The sequence below is a fragment of the Panulirus ornatus genome, chromosome 5 (assembly GCF_036320965.1).
Source record: "Panulirus ornatus isolate Po-2019 chromosome 5, ASM3632096v1, whole genome shotgun sequence".
Taxonomy (NCBI): domain Eukaryota; kingdom Metazoa; phylum Arthropoda; class Malacostraca; order Decapoda; family Palinuridae; genus Panulirus; species Panulirus ornatus.
This window is the reverse complement of record NC_092228.1, coordinates 1,748,727-1,773,573: the sequence shown is the minus strand read 5'-3', so window position 1 is coordinate 1,773,573 and position 24,847 is coordinate 1,748,727. Positions and strand designations below refer to the sequence as shown.

Below are 24,847 nucleotides of genomic sequence, written 5' to 3'. Positions count from 1 at the left end.
AAAGGAAAGGAAATAAACAGCACATGCATCAAACATAAACAATATGCCTCACATCAGAGGGTTCCTATTCATCATTCAAAACTCATCTTAAATTAAAACAATGATTTGAAAATCAAAGTTTGAGCGAATGTGGCTTGCAAGAGCCAGCAAGGCAGGAGGGCACACTGGTGAGCTCGACCCATGTACCGTACGTCTGATGGTCAGGTAACCTACCTGGACGGTCACTCACACACAGGTGGGTAGGGAGGAGGAGGTACATGGATCAACCTACATGTGGAAGTCATAATGTGAGACATAACTTAACCTACGTGCACAACACATCACCCTGGGAGGGTCGTCAGCCACACAGAAGGCAAGGCACACAGTCACCACTGTTGTGGAGGAAATCAAGCTTCATATCAGCCACGTACTTTCAGTCCTGGTTACAAGTACGTGCTGTCAGCTTATCTCCTCACTACAGGAAAGAAATACAGGTTGTATTACAGAAGGTCCACCGAAACATGCACAAAAGGTGGCACAATACAATTCAAATGATTGCATAAAATTAACGTAATGTGTGATAGTTTATATCAACAGCGCAACGTATCTTTATATGTTAAGAAAGTAATTTGAAACAAGAAACAAATATGTACATAAACATACAAAGTCATACGTTTGTAAACAAATGAAATAGCACATACAGACAAAATCATACATATTCTCATATTTTTCCGATGCTAAAGTTACACGTTTAAATACATACATATATACAGCCATATATACACACAATGATACATATATACAGCCATATATACACACAATGATACATATATACAGCCATTTATACACGTACTGCTATTTATGTACAGCCATATATAAACACACTGATACACAACAACGACTAAGACAGACGGGAATGTCAGTAGTGAGCGTGTACCAGACCCAAGACAAGGAGGAACCTGGGCGATACAAAACGTGGAGAATTAGCCACACACACACACACACACACACACACACACACAGTAAGCAGATTATCATGCAGAGCAGGACGCCTCAACACCTCATCAGGTTGACTAACAGAGCAATCCAAGTTCAGCAGACAGCCACAGGAAGACACACTAGCACCCCCCGAGGCTCCACACAGAGGAACACCACAATTTGCCGCCTGGGAATAGTACGCAATTTGTCCCTGAACTGAGCTGGAACCCTTGACCTGCGGTGTCCTGTCTGATGTGGTGTTGGCCCCACGCCACAACCACACCCATCCCATCCCACCCTCCGTGCTACCTACCTCACCCGTAAACCCCACCCTTGAAGGCCCACCCAAGCCTTGTGAAAGGCTACGTGCGAGGTGTGTGTGTGTGTGTGTGTGTGTGTGTGTGTGTGTGTGTGTGTGTGTAAGTGTGTGTGTAAATTTCATCAGTCTTTGTGTGTTACGAGTTTTGCACTCCTGTTGCTTCGTCTAACAACATAATACATATGTTCCATATCTTAACACCTATGTGTGTAAATAAATAACATACACACACACACACACACACACACACACACACACACAGCGTGTGCCATGATACACACCAGGAGTCCAATCCACGGGGCAGGCCTGACCCCTGGGCGCGCCCCCGGTGACTTAAGCCAAGCAACACTAGACACCAGGCCACGGGGGCCTGTGTGTGTGTGTGTGTGTGTGTGTGTGTGTATTGAGGTTGTGCGTGACATGAACGTCAGCGGTGTTACCTTGTATGTATGTACAACTTTAAGGGGTGGGTGGGGGGACCTCCGTAGTTTCTAATAGCCATTTTGGGGCATCAAGGTCTTAGGAGAACACTGGAATATAAATAGATTTACACACAGGATACAAACCAGGGGTCCACTTCCACCGTCACACACAACTGTTATGATCATCAAAGGTAAATGTTTTTGTTTACATAATGGCAGTATAGGTTTAATGTATGTGCGTCTTTAGATATCTCTCTATGGTACAGTGGGTCACGTGAAATAACTGTATATAATTCTTGAGCACAAAAGTACGACCCTTGAGCACGACGGTAAGACCCTTGAGTACGACGGTGCGACCCTTGAGTACGACGGTACGACCCTTTCAGTAAAGACGGTACAATCCTTGAGCACGAAAGTACGACCCTTGAGCACGCGACGGTACAACCCTTGAGCACGACGGTACGACCCTTAAGTACGACGGTACAACCCACGAGAGACGACGGTACGACCCTTAAGCACGACGGTACGACCCTTGAGCACGACCAAGCATGGCGGTACTAATCTTAATTGTGATGGCCTGGCTTGGACAGATCCAAAGTCCAAAGTACTATACTCAAGGGTCGTACCGTCGTGCTTACACACACTACCGTAGTGGTTAACTGTGGCTTAACAGGTCACGTAGGTCACCTGGCGCCATACAGTGTTACAATGAACTGCTTGGCTGTTACTACGGTCATTAAGGCCGTCACTCACATGCTATAAGCATCAACCCAAAACCCTAAACTTCTTCACTTATTTGCTCTCTCTCTCTCTCTCTCTCTCTCTCTCTCTCTCTCTCTCTCTCTCTCTATATATATATATATATATATATATATATATATATATATATATATATATATATATATATATATATATAACTACAAATAGCAGTAGAATTAGGCATGAGGTCTTATCTAGTGCCAAGGTCATAGTGCGACCGTCAACGTTAAGTTATTAATATTAAAATCATTCTGGAACCATCAGTTGTCCAGAACATTGCACGACCATCTACGACCTCACAGTATACGTGGTCATTCTGTTATAGTAGTCTCGATATCTTACTTGACCCCAGTACTGATGGATATGCCCCTCTTGCCTGTGCCGTAAGCAGCGGGAAAAAAAGAAAATGGGAGATGAGACATGAGCAGATATGCCCCTCTTGCCCTCACGTGTACAGTCAGTAATGCAATTTGTGATCATCTTTAACTAAACCTATTTGGAATTTGACCTACATGTACGTACATTACCTGGTACAGTAACATACATCTGGCGTGTGTGTGTGTGTGTGTGTGTGTGTGTACACTGGCGGTATGAAACCTTCAACCATTACTCAAATGCTTTTTATGTTTTCAGATCTATTATCACGTGTCACACCATCACTGTTATCTTCCTCACTATCAATTATATTTCTCATCTGGACACTCATCATCAACTTCCAAATATTGATGTCGCTGTCTCTCTCCAAGTGTGTTATCTTTCTTTCCCTGAGCCGCCATCATCCGATACCTTAGTTTAGTGATCGAAAATAGATCACATTAATCCGATATCAATACCTATCAATGATTATGAAACTTGTAGAATTTGTCTCTATGTGATATATGTAGAGGTATGTAGAGGTACATATGTTATCATATGTATTATACATTTTTTCAACTTGAAGCTAAATGAGTTCGTAGACGACGTCATAAAAAGGAGTTCGGAGAGAGACAAGCTGACCAATCACCTTCACGCTACTTTCACTTTCGTCGCAACTTTCACTTACCCGTGTGTGGACCAATCAAAACCCCGCCCAGTCCGCAATGACAGTTCTCACTGGTCAAGAATGTCCACTCACGGTTGTTTATGATCTCAGACACGTTAGTGGATAACTCGGTATTTAAGACCTCGGTTTTGTAAACAATAACTGACACTGGTAATTAGCACGATACGTATCGACGATAACCACAACGTGAAATGATGAATGGCAATAACGATCATGTAAGTTACATGAACAACCAGGCAGACACACCCCTTCCTTACTGGCTCAGACTGGCAGTGTGGAGTAGCATACTCTTCCTCCATCATGCCTCCGACAGCCTGACCCCGTCGTCGTCCAGGCTGTGGACGGCTGTATGTATGGAGGGGGGAGGGGGAGGGGGGAGGGATCCGTGACCAGCGAGGTTAGAGGTCAAGGAAGTAAGTGGGTTGAGGGACGCGGGCGACAAGGTCACGGTGGCTCATGATTACATGGTCAGAAATGACATCCTGCAACGTTACCCTCCCTCATCTTGACGTGGCCCTGGGGATAGGGGAGAAAGAATACTTCCCACGTATTCCCTGCGTGTCGTAGAAGGCGACTAAAAGGGAAGGGAGCGGGGGGCTGGAAATCCTCCCCTCTCACTCTTTTTTTGTTTTCCAAATTAAGGAACAGAGAAGGGGGCTGGATGAGGATGTTTCCTCAGAGGCCCAGTCCTCTGTTCCTAACGCTACCTCGCTGACGCGGGAAATGGCGAATAGTATGAAAGTAAAAGAAAAAAAATATATATATATATATATATATATATATATATATATATATATATATATATATATATATATGATTATGTGGGCATTCCGCACCCCATCGTGTACCTGAGCCAGCAATGGTTGGAGTCATGTATATAAGACACAGAGGCGGTCCCAACTTTCCGTTGTAAACCTTCAATAATTCACAATTATGACAGACGACCTATGCCACTTCCTTGATGGGGTTCGACCCCCGAGACCTTGAAATCTGAGGTGAGTTCTGCCTGTAAATGCTGTTGCCACCACGTCCGCCACCTGCATGTGGCAACAGTGGTTGTGTGTGCCTCCTGGTGTGCCGGCTGACCTCGTGCAACATGACCACGTGCAACTTGACCACCAAACTGTACACAACAAACCCCACTTCAGAACAACGTACACAAACCAAACCCATTACACAACACCGCGGGTCTAACCACCTAAACACAAATCACAATCAAAAATAAAAAAAAGGTTTAAACAAGCACAAACACAACCATGAAAAAATACAACCCTTCACAATCTTCTTACACGTTACATATAACAACTTGCACCACAATAAATCGTACACACACGACACCCGTCGTCCACAACACCAGTACTACAACAGTAACTACCTCATTCACTACCTCATTCACTTCTTCCTCTCCTCGGCTGGTGATAACTCGGGGCAGGAGTGAGTGAGTGAGTGAGTGAGGGAGTGAGGGAGTGAGGGAGGGAGTGAGGGAGTGAGGGAGTGAGTGAGGGAGTGAGGGAGGTCGACTGTGTCATCAACGGTGTCTATCAATCTCTGGCGAGAAGGAGTGTGAGTGGTACCTCCCTTCCTGCGACCCACCTCTCTCTCTCTCTCTCTCTCTCTCTGTGGTCCTCTCACTTCCTCATGCACGGTGCCTGGCTGCCTTCACCACGGGGTTGTTACTCTCGAATCTACGAGGAATGGGCGGGCAGCACCGCTCTCCTAGAGAGAGAGAGAGAGAGAGAGAGAGAGAGAGTATTAAGAAGCCAGAGTGGAGAGGACTAAGTGAGGACAGGAGTCAACCCTCACCCACCAGACTGGTGGTGTGTGAAGCAAGTCTTCGTTCCTCTGGTGAGCCAAGCTGTGTGAGGCAAGACTGCTCACTCACTCTTCTCGTCACACAGATCCCTCTCCCCTCACGCGCCACACTCAGCCATTGTCTCTGGTGTTGCTGGATACTCGTGTGTGTGTGTGTGTGTGTGTGTGTGTGTGTGTGTGTGTGTGTGTGTGTGTGTGATCGAGTATACACTGCGCAGCTTTACCTCTACGTATACATACTTCCGTTTTTCTGTTGACAATGAAGTGCGTTTGTTTGAGTGTCTGGTACCTCAGTGTTGAGGTGCACTTACTGTTAAAAGTAACCAAGTGAGTGCGTTCGTATGTGGGTTATTGTGTATATATACGCATCACGAACTTCACATTATATGAATAAGGATACCATGTATAAATTGTCAACAGTAATTACCTACTTGGACTGAACGGGGAGGCATTACACTCGTGCGGCCCCATCTCTTGTACTATCTCAAGTGGGCCCCATCTCTTAAACTGTCCCAATACAAAATACCAACAGCAACCAGCCACTGGGTCCTCTCGAGGGTGTTTGTGATCAGTGGAGGAGACCTGAAACAAGAGCAGAGATGGTATAAAGCAACCAGATGATTTATGATGAAGTATTACCTCCTCTAACTTTATATGTAAGTAAGGATACGTAGACAAGGTCAGTCGTGGTGTTGAAGCGAAGCAGTTGTTAAATTTGTTCTGATTCGTACGTTTCGTGGTAAGTTCAATTACAGAACAAAGAATCTTGCTCATTCAAGAGTAAAAACGTTTGTTCAAGAGTGAAATCACGCAAAATCTAGACTACCAAAACCTTCGATTAATCTTGAATATCTGCATCAACTCACCTCCTCCTCTCTGAGGTAAATCATTGTGAGTGATCAAGCCAGCAGGTTCCCTCCACTACTTCACTTGTCTTACGTAAGGCTTACCAGAGCCACGTCTGCATCGTCTTCACTAACGGTGTCATCTCTGCTGTCCAGCCAACACTGGAAGACAAAGGACAGGTCAGGGATACAGCGACTCCCGGAGCTGTGACGTGCTCAGTTCATGAGTAACGATGTAAACAGATGGCGCTGTTACCATACCGTTACACACAAAATAATGACAAGTATCGTGTGTTAGGAAGGAGAGATTTACCTTCTGACTCTTCAACACGTGAACTTCTGCGAGGTCGGTGTTGCCACAGTGTTGATGTCAACACAAGAACAGTGTCTCCACGTGTGCTGCACTAACACTTGATCAAAAATTAAACAAGTTCGGAGAGAGAGAGAGAGAGAGAGAGAGAGAGAGAGAGAGAGAGAGAGAGAGAGAGAGAGAGAGAGAGAGAGAGAGAGGTGTCATCTGCATAGTGGTGTTTGGTTATTGCCAGATCATTAACGTGTCAGAGTAAGAAGACAAAAGCAGGACGGAAACCTAAATGTCTTCAACGTTAATGATGAAAAAAGGTGGCGTGAAGCCATCATGTTAAGGTTAGGTCGAGACGAACATTTCCAATAGAAAACAGACGCAGGAAATGGGCAGTTTGGGGTCAAGAACTTGACGCTAAACTCTGACAATACATTAAATCATATACACCAACACGAAACCATTTTTCCATTCTTTTTAAAAACAGAAAACATTGTATTATAACCATTCAAGGCAAAGATCTGCAGTAAAAATGTTATACGTGGTTGAATCTGAAAAAAACGATCACTTTACAGCCATGGTACAAACCGTACCATGTGGTCCACTTCAACATACACGAGTCAGACCCACGAACCACTGTCCAGCTCTACGATGAATGAATCCATATTGGAATCGCGTGACTCACGAAGTAACACAGCACAAGGTCATGAGACGCGTAACACAGGATGACCCTGACAGACCAGGACACAAACACAAGGTCACTGAAGAGATCTTTCTGAGAATCTCGCACTCGCCAAACGGAAACACATTCAGAGGTCAGAGGTCATAACCAGCAGGAGCCACATGTGGGGGGCAGATGGCTCTGATCAACGGTCAACAAGAGCCGGCTGTAGGACAGGTGGCTGCCATCAGGGAAGGTCACACGTCCGGGCTGGTGTCCCCTGATGTGCTTCCGGTGCGCGCGTGCGCGCGTGCGTGCGTGCGTGCGTGTGTGTGTGTGTGTGCGTGTGTTAGTGGTGGGGGGGGGGAGGGGTGCCAAGGTCGGTGTTTGTTAGGTGGAGTGTTTGGGGAGGGGAGGGGGGGAGGGAGGAGGTCAGGGTTCAAGGGTGGAGGGCAAGGGGGGGTCAGAGGTCACACATGCCGTGTGCCGGGCAGGGGAAGGAGAGAGAGAGAGAGAGAGAGAGAGAGAGAGAGAGAGAGAGAGAGAGAGAGAGAGAGAGAGAGAGAGAGAGAGAGAGAGAGAGATGATCCTGATACATGTACACACGTCAATCTTCTCTTCCATTTCAAACCGTCCCTTCCCGTCCCATCTCTTCTTCCTTTCCTATCACAAGCCTAAAGAAAGAAAAAAAGTGGTGATATTCTGAATCAAAAGTAGAAAGAAGGATGGAATAACAGAGGAGGAGGACGAGGAGGAAGAGGAGGAGGATGGAGTAAGAGAGAAGGAGTGGGTATGATGGAGAGGCTCGGCCACAGCAGGGGTCCAGGAGGGAAAGTTATGAAGGAGTGAGTGTGATGGTCAACATGCTACCCCGGGAAGATGGACGATGGGATGGGCAGGCCACGTACGAGGGTAGGTAGGTAGGTAGGTAGGTAGATAGTTAGGTAGGTAGGGAGGTAGGCAGAACTACAGGTAGGTCGGTTGTAGGAGGTGAAATGTATTTAACTTATTCCAAAAATACATTTGAGTGACTCTATCAAATTGCATTGTTTGATATACTACAAGAACCAGATATTCTCATATATATATATATATATATATATATATATATATATATATATATATATATATATATATTTTTTTTTTTTTTTTCCCAAAAGGAGGAACAGAGAAGGGGACCAGGTGAGGATATTCCCTCAAAGGCCCAGTCCTCTGTTCTTAACGCTACCTCGCTATCGCGGGAAATGGCGAATAGTATGAAAATATATATATATATATATATATATATATATATATATATATATATATATATATATATATATATATATATATATATATGAGCTGGTGAATTCAAGGCATCTCACAAATCTTTTAATATTGGTATTATCAAAGTGGTTATATTTACAATATTTGGATATTTCTTCGTACAATTTGTTCATCAAAATGCGATTCTTCGAAATAGAAAATAAAAACTAATTCAAATCAGAACAACTGATTATTTCAATCAAAATGCTATTCTAAGGTTACAATAGTAAAACCTCTGTAGTAAATAAACTGATGTTACTGAATGTCACAGAAACAAGTCACTCATTCACTTATTTCAAGATTTTTGGTAAATTTTCAGCCAGAAACTTAAAACACACCAATAAAAGGATGGAAAAATACGAAGAGATAAAAATGCACACGAAACAAAATATCTGAAAAATTATGAGACGATAAAAAGTATCGGGGAAAGTTTAACCCTTGGCCAGAGTCATGTGTCTGTGTCTTGGCTTATGAGCAGCCATGGGAGTCACATGGCGTGGAGGGAACAACCATGGGAGTCACATGACGTGGAGGGAGCAGCCATGGGAGTCACATGACGTGGAGGGAGCAGCCATGGGAGTCACATGGCGTGGAGGGAGCAGCCATGGGAGTCACATGACGTGGAGGGAGCGTTCATGAACACTCACTTCATATCATAATATCCACTTTTCTTCTGTGTCTCATCATCAAGGTCTATGATCATCTCTTTGTCTTGTCGGCTTTGACCAACTTCCTAGTCCCTCTTGAGCTCATAGTTGGTGTGTGTGTGTGTGTGTGAGTGTGTGTGTGTGTGTGTGTGCTTCAACAACTCTCACTTACCATCACTGATACGATACATCCAACGGTTCCCTTCCTCCTGTAAACTGGTAGACGAAAAGTGGAGTGTGTGTTCCAGGTGGGTGGTTGGTGGGCTGGTACAGGGTCAGGTAGGTGGGGAGGGAGGGTGGAGGGCAGGTCACTGGGTGCAAACGACTTATAAGGCATAGGAGGGAAGGAGGGAGGGAGGGAGGGAGGGAGGGAGGGAGGGAGAGAAATATGGTCAGTTGGTAAGGTAAGGTAAGGTCCCAGACTTGGCTACTGGGGAAGAAGACCTCCGAAGCCACTGTAGGTAAGGAAAGGTAAGGTAAGGTCCCAGACTTGGCTACTGGGGAAGAAGACCTCCGAAGCCACTGTAGGTAAGGAAAGGTAAGGTAAGGTCCCAGACTTGGCTACTGGGGAAGAAGACCTCCGAAGCCACTGTAGGTAAGGAAAGGTAAGGTAAGGTCCCAGACTTGGCTACTGGGGAAGAAGACCTCCGAAGCCACTGTAGGTAAGGTAAGGTAAGGTAAGGTCCCAGACTTGGCTACTGGGGAAGAAGACCTCCGAAGCCACTGTAGGTAAGGAAAGGTAAGGTAAGGTCCCAGACTTGGCTACTGGGGAAGAAGACCTCCGAAGCCACTGTAGGTAAGGTAAGGTAAGGTAAGGTTCTTGCTAGCCCTACAGGACAAATGATACCCCATTTCCCGCTCGACCTACGTGGTGTCCCTAACCTTCCCTTGTGGGTATTCTCCTACCCTGACCCTAACAACCTCTGTTCTCTCCCACAAGGAATATAACTTTTCTCGCTCTATTCTTCCTTCAGAAGTTTCACCCTCCTCTCCTGCCCTTGGCTCTCTCTCTCTCTCTCTCTCTCTCTCTCTCTCTCTCTCTCTCTCTCTCTCTATGACTCGAAATCTGTGTTCTTTATTGCTTTTCGTCTTCAGACATTCTAACTCAGTGTTTACTTATTATAAGTTAACTTCAACGTTCTTTTAAAATTATATTCTTTATATCTTTTAAGATTTTATACAAAATATAAACAAAGATATAGTTTTGTTCTCAAAGTTACACTTCGAGCCATAACACGAGTTCTGTACACTTACGTTCCTATATCACAACGTAATATCTCGTAATTACTCCACTCTGGATCATAACCCATGTGTAGAACCATCAAAATATCATCTTCATCACATACAAAATTTTATGTATAAATCTGACAACAATAACCTCGACCCATTCCAGAGCCCTCCTGCCGAGTCGAGGCTGCACTACGTCCAGGAGCAGGGAAATGATGACGACTCTGCTCCGGTGTGGGACGTTCCTCAACCAGAGTGAGTGTCCTCCTCCCCGACCACTGCCAGGGACACAGACTGGCTGGACTCACATGAGTCCCGTCTCGCTCCTGGTGGTGTGAGTACTTGCAGGAGGGAGACGTGCAGAGGGTGTCAGGATGCTGGTGTCAGCCATCGTACACCACGGATAGGAGACTGGGAGATGGTGTCACACACAAACCACCGTCGTGACAACAGTCAGCAAAGTCTGCATGACTCACGAGGACAGACAAAACAAACAGATGTTGTCAAGCACACGTGCGCTCTGACAGACCCAGACGTTGTAATAACAGGGTGGTGGCAGCGTGTTGTTCGTTGGCAGAGGTCAGTGGAGACAATCACCCTGCGCTGGGCGCGGTGTAGACGACAACTACATAACGAGCAACACTCACACAACATTAACAAAAAAGAAAGTACATGATGGCACAGATCGGTCGCTTGCTATGAGAGAGGAACACGCCAGACACCCAACAAAAAATGTATATGTGTCAGTTTACATGGAAGGCGTTGGTATCTTTCTCCTATTTTGGAGAGTGAGAGAGATTACCTGTGAACTGCCCTTCGTCAGGTAGGTCCTGAGGAAGAATAGTTAATGATTCCAGCAACACAGTGAAAGGTAAGGGAGAATTACTGGCGGAGAAAGAGTAGGGCGAAAGGGAAAGTGGTACACGGGGAAGGACAGATAACAAGACCTGATGGTCTACGACGAGGTTATCTGCTGGAGGGCAGGTATGATATCCTATATTCTCACGCCTCCTTCCCACCTACAACTCCTTCAGCACAGGAAAACAGCTAAGAACCACGCAGGTGTTATACTCGCCATATGTAGTGTACTGAGAATATACTGACCTGGACATTTCATTGGAAACATCAAACGGAAAACACATAACATTCTAATCTCAACTTCCAAAAACTATGAAGGAAGAATGATATTTATAAGATAATTCATAACTAAAGAAAATTTGAAATTTGAGCATAAGACCAGTGTTGACCAGACGTATAAAGTGATAATGACGTCATTAAAGTACATATTAAGCCGGTTTACATAATAGTAATATCAATTACTTGGTCAAATTCTAGTGGTAGCTTATTACAATTTTCCACAAATTTTCTACAAATCAGGCAGAATTTGCCTATACCTGTATTACACTTTCCTTTTAACTTTGTGACAATCTTTCTGATTATCTTATCTATAACGTAATAAAATAAATTACGGAGAGTAATATTACTAATCTCTCAACCATTTACAATAATAGTACTACATCCCTCACCTCAATCTGTGGTTCTCCAGAGAAAGCAACTCAAAATCTCTGGTCATTTCTTTATCCCACAAGGTTTATCTATGAGAGACGGAATTAGTTTCGATGCTCTTCATTGTTTCAGTTTTAGTTTTAGCTATTTCCGTAATGTGGGATTTCCACGATAGAGTGGATGTTACAGTAATACAAAGTATGGTCAATGAGTCAAGAGGTGAATCACAGAACCGTCAAAGGAGGGACGAAAGTTATGAGGAGCGTTCGGTAGAGATGGATAGAAACTGGGTCTTGGAGGCATCACACTTAACCAGATTTCGTCATCCCCAGTGAGGTATCCTGTCCAATTCTGTGCTTATGGAGGAAGTTGTGTCGAGACAAGACGCAGATCGACTGAGAGGAGAATTATTGAAGGTTTGGAGGAATGCTGTGTTGAGTGGTCAGCCTATGAATGCATCTAGTAATCTAAGGTAGAAAGGAAATCGTTGATAAAAAAACAGAAAAAAACTGGAGACAGTACATAACCTTGAAGGGCACCGCTGGTGATGGAGAAAGGGGGAGAGGCTGATCCATCTGCAACCACGGCGATAGATCGGCCGGAGAGGAAGCTAGATATGAAGGAGCAAAGTGAGGGAGGGAAGCCAAGACAGGGGAGTTTAGAAATGAGACCCCGATGCCACACCTTGTCAGAAGCTTTGGATATGTCAAGGGCAACTACACACGACTCCCCAAAATCTTTCAGGGATGATAACCAGACATTAGTAAGACATGAAAGAATATCACCAGTGGATCTTGCCTTATGGAAGCCATACTGGTGATCAGAGAGGACAGTATGATTTAAGATATTTGAGGATATGGGAGTTGAGGAGGGATCCAAAGATTTTGGAAACGGTAAATGTCAAAGCGACAGGACGATAGTTAGAGGGGTCATAACGGTCACCCTACTTAGGAATGGGATGTACCAACGCAGCCTTCCAGGAAGAAGGGAAAGTTCGAGTTTTCAAACAGGAAAGGAGCAGACGAGCAAGCACAGGTGCAAGTTCAAAGGCACACTCGTTCTATACACAGGGATGATGTATGGTGCTTGAGGTGTGTTGTATACTGAATGATGTACGGTGTATGAAGTCATTTTGTTTGATTTTAGCCGTATGATGTATGATATATATCATCTTGAGTATGATTAATGTTGAAGGATCTATGTCCTATAACATCTAATGTATGATGTATGTTGACTGATGTATGATGTACGTTGCAGGAGCCAGGGAGGGAGAAGTGTGCCACAAACAGCCGGTCTTCCCTCGTACATCATCAATCGATGCGGGTCCCCTACTGACTGACCTTCGCCAAAGACAAGTATCTTGGCATTTCCTGTAGGAGTAACGCCCTTGATGATACATGGAAATATACGGTCAAGACAATAATACAACCAACATATACTGGAAGCGAATCTGATAAGATTTTGATTTTTCAAGCAATATATATATATATATATATATATATATATATATATATATATATATATATATATATATATATATATATATATATATATATACATATATATATTCAAAACACTTTCCCTTTTAAGCAGACACTTCAGGCAGACATTTTGAAAGTAAAGAATAGCGTGCTGGTATAAGGTAGAATGTCTATCATATTCATTGATTTGAAAATTATGAAAATCAAGGAAATTACCATAATACAAAATGTTAACATAGGTATTTCCATATGACCTATAAACACAACCCACACGTAAGATGAATGACAACGATTATTTCCCGTCTAATTCCTACATTACTGTTATATACGTCTATATACGATATACAGTATATAATCTCAGGTAAGCTTACACACACACACACACACACACACACACACACACACACACACACACACACATCATCGTATTTATGCACACACAATTTATATATAGTAATTCTAAATGTATAATCTCACCCTCTGGGTATTATCATTACCGTAATTATAAATATTATCATTATTATCGTTATTAATATTATCATTATCATTATTATTACCACTATGGCAGCCGAGTAATGACAAATCTATTTAGCTTAGGAAAGAGGTTAAAAGGTAATTAACGTATTACGGGTGTTGTGAATGACTGAAGACTTCCATAACCTTAGTTTAACATGATACTTACGAAAAGATTCGTCTCACTCATTCGTAGTAACGAACACAAACTCCTGCACGAACGTTTCACGTGGAATGAGGCGAGGTACTTCACGTGGAACACGACACGTAACATACAGGAGGAGAGACCTACCAGTAGCTGTATGATAACTTGAGACTTTCCTCCGAGATAATGTCTACATTCCTACTGTTGCCACCTACACACAGCCACCAACTTCTGTAGTCTTCCCTTATCACGTACAGCCACGCTGGCACTCAGTTATCATTATCATTCTTATCATTATTACATTAATTATAATCGTCCACTGGAGCGAGGGAGAACTGGTGGTTGTGAGGGGGGGAGGGCATGATAGTATGCTGGGTCACCGGAACTTTCGTCCTGGTGACCCCAAGTGAAGGTGAGGCCCCCGGCGAGAGCAGGTCACCTGGGAAGGTCATGTTGGGTACAGCAGGTACAGCTGGGCCACCTGACCTTCACCAGGATGGCGGGCAACCACCACCACCAGCAGCCACCGTCACCACTGGGTACAATAGAGATCTCCTCACCATGACGGACGACGAAGATGACGTTGGTCAAAACAATAATAAAAAACTTATTTAAATGCACATAAGAATCAGATCTCTCTCTCTCTCTCTCTCTCTCTCTCTCTCTCATTGATCTGAACTATCGAGACCTCTCTACCCCCGACGCCTGTCTCACCGGAAACGTGAAGACACACACACAGTGTAGGGCGGGTCGGGGGCGTTGGGCCCTGGTTACCCCGTGGTGTTCCCCTGGGAGAGGGACACGGCTCCTCCTCACGCCTTCAACCTTGGCTGAATATTCATAACCAGAAACCTGGAGAGTGAGTGTCCGGTCTGACCGTGGGCTGGCCTTCCCCGCGCCGCGCCTCGAGGGAAGGTAAGGTCGACCCATGTGATGATAAGGTCAAGCAAGAGACCGTGCACACTGCTCCCGTCTGTATCGTGCACCAACATACAACCATCCCAAACTCTCATACTGCCCTCATATATATATATATATATATATATATATATATATATATATATATATATATATATATATATATATATATATATAAACAATCACATGTTTACCAAATGGCGTCCTAGCTTCGTCTCTTCGATGTATATCAACTGACTATTATATTCCTCTCTTGTGTCTCCCCTGATGATGTGATTATTACACGAAAGTGCACTTGGGAACTTTTCGTGTTTCATTTTCCCCGTGGACTCATAGGAGTATATATATATATATATATATATATATATATATATTTTTTCTTTTTTTTAAACTATTCGCCATTTCCCGCGTTAGCGAGGTAGCGTTAAGAACAGAGGAATGGGCCTTTGAGGGAATATCCTTACCTGGCCCCGTTCTCCGTTCCTTTTGGAAAATTAAAAAAAAATAATGAGAAGGGAGGATTTCCAGCCCCCCGCTCCCTTCCCTTTTAGTCGCCTTCTACGACACGCAGGGAATACGTGGGAAGTATTCTTTCTCCCCTATCCCCAGGGATAATATATATATATATATATATATATATTTATAAAGTTTCGCCATACATAAATTACGTAATACTAAAATCACATATCATCATATGTGCTGAGGAAATTGATAAAATGGACACAATAATAATGACTGAAAACAATGCAGAAAAGCTCTTACGTATGACAGTACGACCCTTCAGGATGACGACACGACCTCTAAATATGAAGGTACGACCCCACACCATCATCGTATTTCACTCACCAAAGGACACCAGTAAACACACAACACACACACACACACACACACACACACACACACACACATACACACACACAGTAGTGAAGGGGAACCGAATGAGGTTTCGGATTCCGTACTTTGTACCCACGAAACAGGACTTTACGAGAGAGAGAGAGAGAGAGAGAGAGAGAGAGAGAGAGAGAGAGAGAGAGAGAGAGAGAGAGAGAGATAACGATGTCAACAAGTATTACGATCATGACCTGGGTTCTTACCGTAACCTTGTACCCCCACAGTAGCCCTACCCAACGTGCCATGTACCTAGACTAACTACTTTCCCTTATATTCCTGGCGTTTTCCCTGTGCTTCTTAAGCTTGATAAGCTGATCTAAAAGCAATCCATTCTTAGACTTACTGGTACTGCAATGGTTATATCTATCTATCTATCTATCTCTATATATTAATATATATTTTTTCATAGTATTCGCCATTTCCCGCGATAGCGAGGTAGCGTTAAGAACAGAGGACTGGGCCTTTGAGGGAATATCCTCACCTGGCCCCCTTCTCTGTTCCTTCTTTTGGAAAAAAAAAAAAAAAAAACGAGAGGGGAGGATTTCCAGCCCCCCGCTCCCTTCCCTTTTAGTCGCCTTCTACGGCACGCAGGGAATACGTGGGAAGTATTCTTTCTCCCCTATCCCCAGGGAATCTCTCTCTCTCTCTCTCTCTCTCTCTCTCTCTCTCTATATATATATATATATATATATATATATATATATATATATATATATATATATACACACACACGCGCAGCGACATTCTCCACTAGGCAGAGCTCACCGTTCAGACAATACAGGTATGACAACGTATCTCTTCGTGCGTGTGAGTTACGTGTTGCTGAGTGTCATGCATACGACAGTGTGTGTTTACTAGTCGACCAAATGTCTACCAAGACCAAAGGTTTATATGAGGTAGAGAGAAAAGGTGGCAAACTGGGCCAAGGAGGGGAATGTGACAACAGCTCACCCATCTTGAGAAACAAGTGCATCGGACTAGAAAGCAATAACGTATAATAATACAAGGGTAGGGCAGATCACCAGGTTTCACGTTGGCTTTAATATAAAAGGATGAGGTTCATAAAATCGAAGAATGACGTTGCAGGTTACACTACCACATTAGCAGTCATATCAAGGAGGGAGGATGTCCATCAGATCAAACAGCGTGAGAAAGTGGCGAGAAGAAACGCCACAAGAACGCGGGGAGGACGAGCATCGGGCGGAACTGCAACAACAACACATGACGTCATGCCGGGCGACCTCCCTGACCGGCAGCTCTCGGGAAACCCTAGCCCAGCATCACTAGTCACGAATGCTGAACACTGGCCATTTCCTCGACTGATTTCCCCCCCCCCCCCCTGCCCATGTGGTTCTCGGTATACGTGAATAAATATGTTATGACTTACCTCGTTAATGTGCAGGTTCAGCACTCAGGTCAAGGTAAAGAACATTTGACATACAAATCGATGGTACAGACAAATGTTTTATTTCCTTAACCAAAAACTCTAAATTTCTACTTTTCTTTCTCTTCTCCTCCTGTTGTGTACATTTATATGGTATATCAAGACATGAAGTGTTAAGTATAACAAGGAGAGTGTGTATGTTTGTGGAGTAATAGTTCGCACGTAGCCCAAGTGTGGGTGAAGCGACGGGCAGAAAGGCAACCTGGGCGAAAGAAGTGAAACTTGACAGCCACTGAAGTGCTGGCTCACTGTGAAGCCGTCACCAACGCTCCAGATATCTCCCTGGTCAGTGACGTCCTACCATCTATTATCTGTGAGAGAGAGAGAGAGAGAGAGAGAGAGAGAGAGAGAGAGAGAGAGAGAGAGAGAGAGAGAGAGAGAGAGAGAGAGAGGGAGAGAGAGAGAGAGAGAGAGGGAGAGAGAGAGAGAGAGAGAATTCACCAAGTATGTATTATATTCACTAGACCACTATCGCCGCGGTGGACAAATAAAATCTCTAACATTTTACAACTGAAAAAAACATTTTCACCTGACAGAAAATGTCTAACAAGACAAATGTCATCTCAGAACAAAACTTTACCTAAACCTTCCATATAAACTTGAGAACAATGATGCCACTCTGAACTCAAATAGTTAATACATTTTGAAAATCGAATATTATGTAATGTACGAAACCACGTTACAAAATACTGGACACTTTGGTCAAATACTGAGTCATGCATAGCCAGTACACTGAAGACTGATGGTGGCGAACACGTAATATATATATATATATATATATATATATATATATATATATATATATATATATATATATATATATATATATATATATATAGACAGATAGATAGATAGATAGATAGATAGATAGATAGAGATAGGTAGATAGATACATATAAGGAATAAATAAGCGATAATGAGAATGCTCATTTAGATAATGGGAATGAATATGACAAACTGAATGAAAGTTATACATAGGTTACAAGAGAAATACAGGATAATGAGTGAATAAGGACGATAATGAAGGAAATGAGAGAATCTAATGTAATAATGAATAAGACAATGAGAAGAGAAAAGAGGAATAACAAAACTGGTGATAAAGACACTGGCAAACAAGAAAGTGAAAGTGGTGGACTGTCTGGTCTCTGAACTACGAGGAAAGTGAACATCACTGAAAATGATGAGCGAATATGACCTAAGGCGGTTACTGTCCAAATTAAGCTGAAAAACAAAGAAGAAAATAATAACGACTCTAGCATGACAGATGCAACCAGTTGTAAATAAATACGACAGATGAAAGTGAAGGGAGAGCATGAGGCTCTGGTAACCCCTTCTGTCAGTGATGACCCAGCAAAACTAGACATGTTACGATGGTTGACTGGTACATCAAACTATACAACATCTTCCTCAATACCATACACCGGGACGGCATTTCCAATTCCAGAGTCACCAAACAGAAGGAATTTTCTTCAAAAGAAACGGTGGATTCAGAATTATATTCTCAGACATGACTAATCCATAAAGCTATCCTTTTCCACAACATAAGCCAACATGAAGATTTCACATTGGAACACTGGCAATCCTTAATATTCACATAACTCAACCTATCAAATTCCAACATTGACAGCAAAACCAACATTATCGTGTGGTTTAACCGAGCAGCGTTAATGTGATGAATTTACGTCAATGGTAAAACACGAGACAACTTCCCCAAATCTTATGTCCTTTATCTGTTCCTCAATCCTGGTTCATCAAGTAGTCACGTTTTATGTGCATTTCTTCATACCTTTGAGGTAGACAACTTTATACGTTTCTTCTTTGTGTTAGATGACACAGATGGCACAGGTGAAACCATCTCCCAACCATCGCCTCGCTCAGGAAAACACAAAAGAAAATAGTGAAGAAATTAAGCACTGGGTCTTCCCATGTTGGCTGACCTGATTACTGCTAACAATTGAAAGATTGGTGAAGGAAAGGAGGTCCACAGTTAGGTCAATCGAGGAGAGCAAACGATATTTCAGCAGTAAATCCTCATGTGGTTTGGTCTAGCAAGCAGCAGCCCCACGCCAGCCATGGGTCCAGGCATGAGTACCAGCAACACACACCCACGTCTCCTTCCTCACATGCTAACCCTCCCAGAGTCAGGACGTGTCGACTTCAAACAAGTCACTCACGTAAGACACAGTCAGGGAGGTTCCTGACCAACTGATTTCGTTGTGTGGGATTTGTTAAGCATTAAATCGTAATGGTTACTGAGCAATTCTTAGCACCGAGAAAACATCTCAAGTTTTACCATTATTTTCATCATACGTTTCTCCTAGCCACACAAACTTGACGTCTTATCAAGTAACCATTGCCGAGTTATAGTGTGACCTGCTCCACTTCCTACCATCTGCAAGTATCGAAATGTCAGGACTTTTAAATGTAATAATATATTTACTGTCATCATGTACTTAAGATCATAATAATGTATCGAGCACGACGGTACGATCCTTGAGCACGACGGTACGACACTTGAACACGACGGTACGACACTTGAACACGACGGTACGACCCTTGAACACGACGGTACGACCCTTGAGCACGATGGTGCGACCCTTGAGGACGACGGTACGACCCTTGAGCACAACCGTACGACCCTTGAGCACGACGGTACGATCCTTGAGCATGACGGTACGACCCTTGAGCACGATGGTGCGACCATTGAGCACGACGGTACAACCCTTTAAGCACGACTGTACGACCTGTGAGCACGTCAGCAGGACCGTTGAGCACGACACTACAACCACCACTTCATGATGACGCACAACACTATAACCACGGTGTATGATGACTCAGAAGTAACTGTTAAGTGTCAGATTAAAGACGAGGCCACAATACACACGGATCATAACATTAGTGAGTACAGTAACTTTTACCTGACCCAATGTTGTTTTCATAATATCATTTTCTCTATGATTACGATCATTTCTGACAAGCTGAGAGATTTCGTTGAATATATATATATATATATATATATATATATTCTTTCTTTCTTTCATACTATTCGCCATTTCCCGCATTAGCGAGGTAGCGTTGAGAACAGAGGACTGGGCCCTTGAGGGAATATCCTCACCTGGGCCCCTTCTCTGTTCCCTCTTTTGGAAAATTAAAAAAAAAAGAAAAAAAAAAAAAAAAAAAGTGAGAGGGGAGGATTTCCAGCCCCCCGCTCCCTCCCCTTTTAGTCGCCTTCTACGACACGCAGGGAATACGTGGGAAGTATTCTTTCTCCCCTATCCCCAGGGATAATATATATATATATATATATATATATATAAACACAGGGGTAGCGCAATAAGTTAAAAAATAATAATAAGCTTCTTTCTGAGGTGAACGTGTGAGAGAAGATAACAATCAGCATAATTCCAATGATGAATATGACCAGAAATACAAAAAATACACTGGCAAAATGTTGTATATATATATATATATATATATATATATATATATATATATATATATATATATATATATATATATATATATATTGAATTAATAATTTTGAGAAAAAATCAAGGAAATTGATGTGACAATGAATAAAACAATGTATGATAGTCAACTGGTCATGATTTCCCCTTTAGTAATGTTCTAGTTTTTCCTATTTTTTCTTCTCTTCCCAAAATAGTTTTCTTCGGCCACACTGTACAACACAAGACGGCAACACTGCAATACACATGTACCTGACTGACATAACCCAAATGGTTTGTACTTAAATTCGATCGTGAAGAGAACATACGAACATAAGTCCAGTCTATATAAACATAACAGAAGTAACTTTATCTTATAATAATAATAATAATAATAATAATAATAATAATAATAATAATAATAATAATAATAATGCAGTGAATCAGCCAAACTTTATGAATAAACAGAAGTCAACACTGATCTCAAGCGACGGACAATAAAACATTGCTAGATTTGAACTTTGCAGATCTTGATCAAACATTTTCGTCAAAACAATAACATGGAAAACTTTTTGATATTAGGAAGTGTGAGTGTGTTAGTATGAGTGAGGCTCCAGCGAGAACGCTGTGGCGCTACACGAGAGAAAGAGGTAATAATGGAAGATCCGTCACGTGTTACAGCAGGGTAACGTGTTGTACTGCACCTCATGGCAATGTTATCACCCAGGGTCACAAAAACCTTGGTTAATGATCACAAAATCATCTGCAGATTATGTAATAGAGAGAGAGAGAGAGAGAGAGAGAGAGAGAGAGAGAGAGAGAGAGAGAGAGAGAGAGAGAGAGAGAGAGAGAGTAAGGAAGAAAACTGGAAAGTAAAAGTCCAGGTGAAGTTTTTGTGATGTTGGTAACCAGCCGTAGGGCTGGGAGTCACACGCCAGTCACCGGTCACTCCCCTGCCCTGCCCTACCCTGCCCTGCCCTACCCTGCCCTGCCCTGCCCTGCCCTGCCCTGCCCTGCCCTACCCTGCCCTGCCCTGCCTTACCCTACCCTACCCTGCCCTACCCTACCCTACCCTGCCTTACCCTACCCTACCCTGCCCTACCCTACCCTGCCTGGGTGTTTGTTTATGATCGTGCTGGGGTGTGCACGCAGTGTGTGTGTGTGTGTGTGTGTGTGTGTGTGTGTGTGTGTGTGTGTGTGTGTGTGTGTGTGTGTGTTTATTCATTAAACCCTTTCATTATGAACCTTTACAACCTAATGTGCCGAAGTGAATGTGTATGTATATATGTATGTAAGTGTGTATGTATGTATGTATGTATGTATGTATGTATGTATGTGTTAGTGCAGTTTACAGGATCCACCATGCAATCACCTAGCTATCTCGGGGTGACACGTGTACACGTTCGTATGCACGCGAGGCAGAGGTTGTGTATGTGCGCACGTGCGTGACCGATCACAACATGTGCAGATCATCATGTGTCTCAACCGTCACCATCTTCACTTTCATGATTTACCATCATCATGTGACCAGCACCGCCCCCCCACGCAACACAAACTCTTAGTGTACAACCGGTAGGCCAGAATCACGTTTTCCTACACATCCTCCCTCGTTATTTTCCATACAGGAGTGTGGCTGACGTTGTGTGACTGACAGGACGTGGCTGATGATGCTATGTGGGAGACAACACAGAGAGAGATCAGCAGAAACTTTATTTACACTTTCTCAATACTGTGGACAGGTGCGACGCATCTCTACACCGTTTTCTTTCTCTTCTCTCCCACATTAAAGGGATAACAAAAGCTTCAGTGATGCTGACCCCAGACAATCACCATGTTATCCTCTTACTGGCCTTTCCTATCTTTACATCGCTATCCATTTCCTCATCTCTACCTTCATTTTTCTCTTTCTTATATTTTCATTCCTCTCACTGTTCTTCCTTATATTCATCATTATTGTCATAACTACACACACACACACACACACACACACACACACACACACACACACATATATATATATATATATATATATATATATATATATATATATATATATATATATATATATATATATATATACATATATTGCTATGAGTTCACGGGAAAATGAAACACGATAAGTTCCCAAGTGCACTTTCGTGTAATAATCACATCATCAGGGGGGATACAAGATATATATATATATATATATATATATATATATATATATATATATATATATATATATATATATATATATATATATATATATTGGAGGTGGAAAGATGGAGTGAAAAAGATTTTGTGTGATCGGGGCCTGAACATGCAGGAGGGTGAAAGGAGGGCAAGGAATAGAGTGAATTGGAGCGATGTGGTATACAGGGTTTGACGTGCTGTCAGTGGATTGAATCAAGGCATGTGAAGCGTCTGGGGTAAACCATGGAAAGCTGTGTAGGTATGTATATTTGCGTGTGTGGACGTGTGTATGTACATGTGTATGGGGGGGGGGGGGGTTGGGCCATTTCTTTCGTCTGTTTCCTTGCGCTACCTCGCAAACGCGGGAGACAGCGACAAAGTAAAAAAAAAAAAAAAAAAAAAAAAAAAAAAAAAAAAAAAAATATATATATATATATATATATATATATATATATATATATATATATATATATATATATATATATATATCAGTACTTGCGTTTCCATCATGAACAAGGGGGTTGGTCGGCTATGATGACCCAACATGACCACAGTTTCTCTGGTGAGAACACTTCACATATTTTAAAACACATTCACTCTAGCCTTCGCTAACGGTCTATCTCTGGAGACAATCTCCACGTAGCCAGCATCTGGTGTCCTTGATTACATCTCAACAATAAGTTTGCCAATGAATGATGCAGACGTTAATAGAAAGATATATCCTAAAGATAAATAAATAAATTTGTTCTGTACATGTAATAAAGACACAATAAAATATCTATCTTAGATTCCATGTTGATTTTGTCTGAAATGGTGAATACACACACTTCTTAGGGACGACGTCAAGTTTTAATATCATATAAAATGATAATCAGATAATCTGTGGCCAAAGATGTTGACTTTCTCTCATTACAAAAATACAACAATGTATAATAATGTATCATATCCATTTCCTGCGATTAACAATCTCTCTCTCTCTCTCTCTCTCTCTCTCTCTCTCTCTCTCTCTCTCTCTCTCTCTCTCTCTCTCTCTCATAGAAAAAGGCGAAGAATGAAAGAAAACGGGCCCAGCGCGTTCGATAAAACGACTGCAGACCACAGTGTTGAAGGCGAATTTTTTCTTTCCCTCTTGTTCCCAGGCTGATGATGACCACATGATTGCTATCTATCTTCACAACAAGCCACCAAGTGAAGGTACAACCTAACATGCTGTTATCACTACATTTGCTGGACACAATTTTCAACATTTATGATTTTCAGGTTTTGTATCGGAAGTTACTCTCTTCTCTAAATATCACGATCATTACTATTTGTGTGATAACGGGAGACTTTTTTTTAGACTTGAGCTACACACACGCACACACACACACACATATATATATATATATATATATATATATATATATATATATATATATATATATATATATATATATATATATATATATTATTCATATATCTATATATTTATTATATATTCATATATTTATTATATTATTCATATATTTATATTATATATATATATTCATATTATTCGTTTTTTTTTCTTTTTTAGTATTCCAAAAGAAGGAACAGAGAAGCGGGCCAGGTGAGGATATTCCCTCAAAGGCCCAGTCCTCTGTTCTTAACGCTACCTCGCTAACGCGGGAAATGGCGAATAGTTTGGAAGAAAGATATATATATATATATATATATATATATATATATATATATATATATATATATATATATATATATATATATACCGAAGCCAAAGCAAAATAACTATTCATCGACCAGCTCCAGAGGGAATATGGAACACCTGGATTGGGTGTGGACCGACTTACGTGCCCCGTTCAGTAGTTAGATCCCTGATGATGCCTGGCACTGGACACAAAACTGAGACATAAAATCCTAATAACTTAATATCTAAGTCAATATTCAGCTTCAGGGAAACGTGTTAGAAAAGGTATATTGAGAAACTGAACAGTACAAGAGTCACAGATGGATGGAATGAGGGAAAGCATGAAACATGTTCACCAAGGTTGTTAA

At 42.2% G+C, this 24,847-nt stretch overlaps 1 protein-coding gene across 2 annotated transcripts in view; it reads right to left on the bottom strand.

Moving 5' to 3' along the window:
• The window catches only part of LOC139747109 (uncharacterized), a 180,103-nt gene that overhangs the window by 149,103 nt on the left and 6,153 nt on the right, over positions 1–24,847 (bottom strand). The window contains exons 3-4 of one of the 2 annotated variants that reach the window (XM_071658941.1): positions 6,178–6,318; positions 5,739–5,893 (exon numbers count right to left, since the gene is read on the bottom strand). In XM_071658941.1, the coding sequence (XP_071515042.1) occupies positions 5,739–5,893; positions 6,178–6,201 (179 nt within the window). In that variant the 5' untranslated portion in view covers positions 6,202–6,318. Of the gene's footprint in view, positions 1–5,738; positions 5,894–6,177; positions 6,319–24,847 lie in introns of those variants that run through there. The other variant, XM_071658952.1, reaches the window with a different exon arrangement.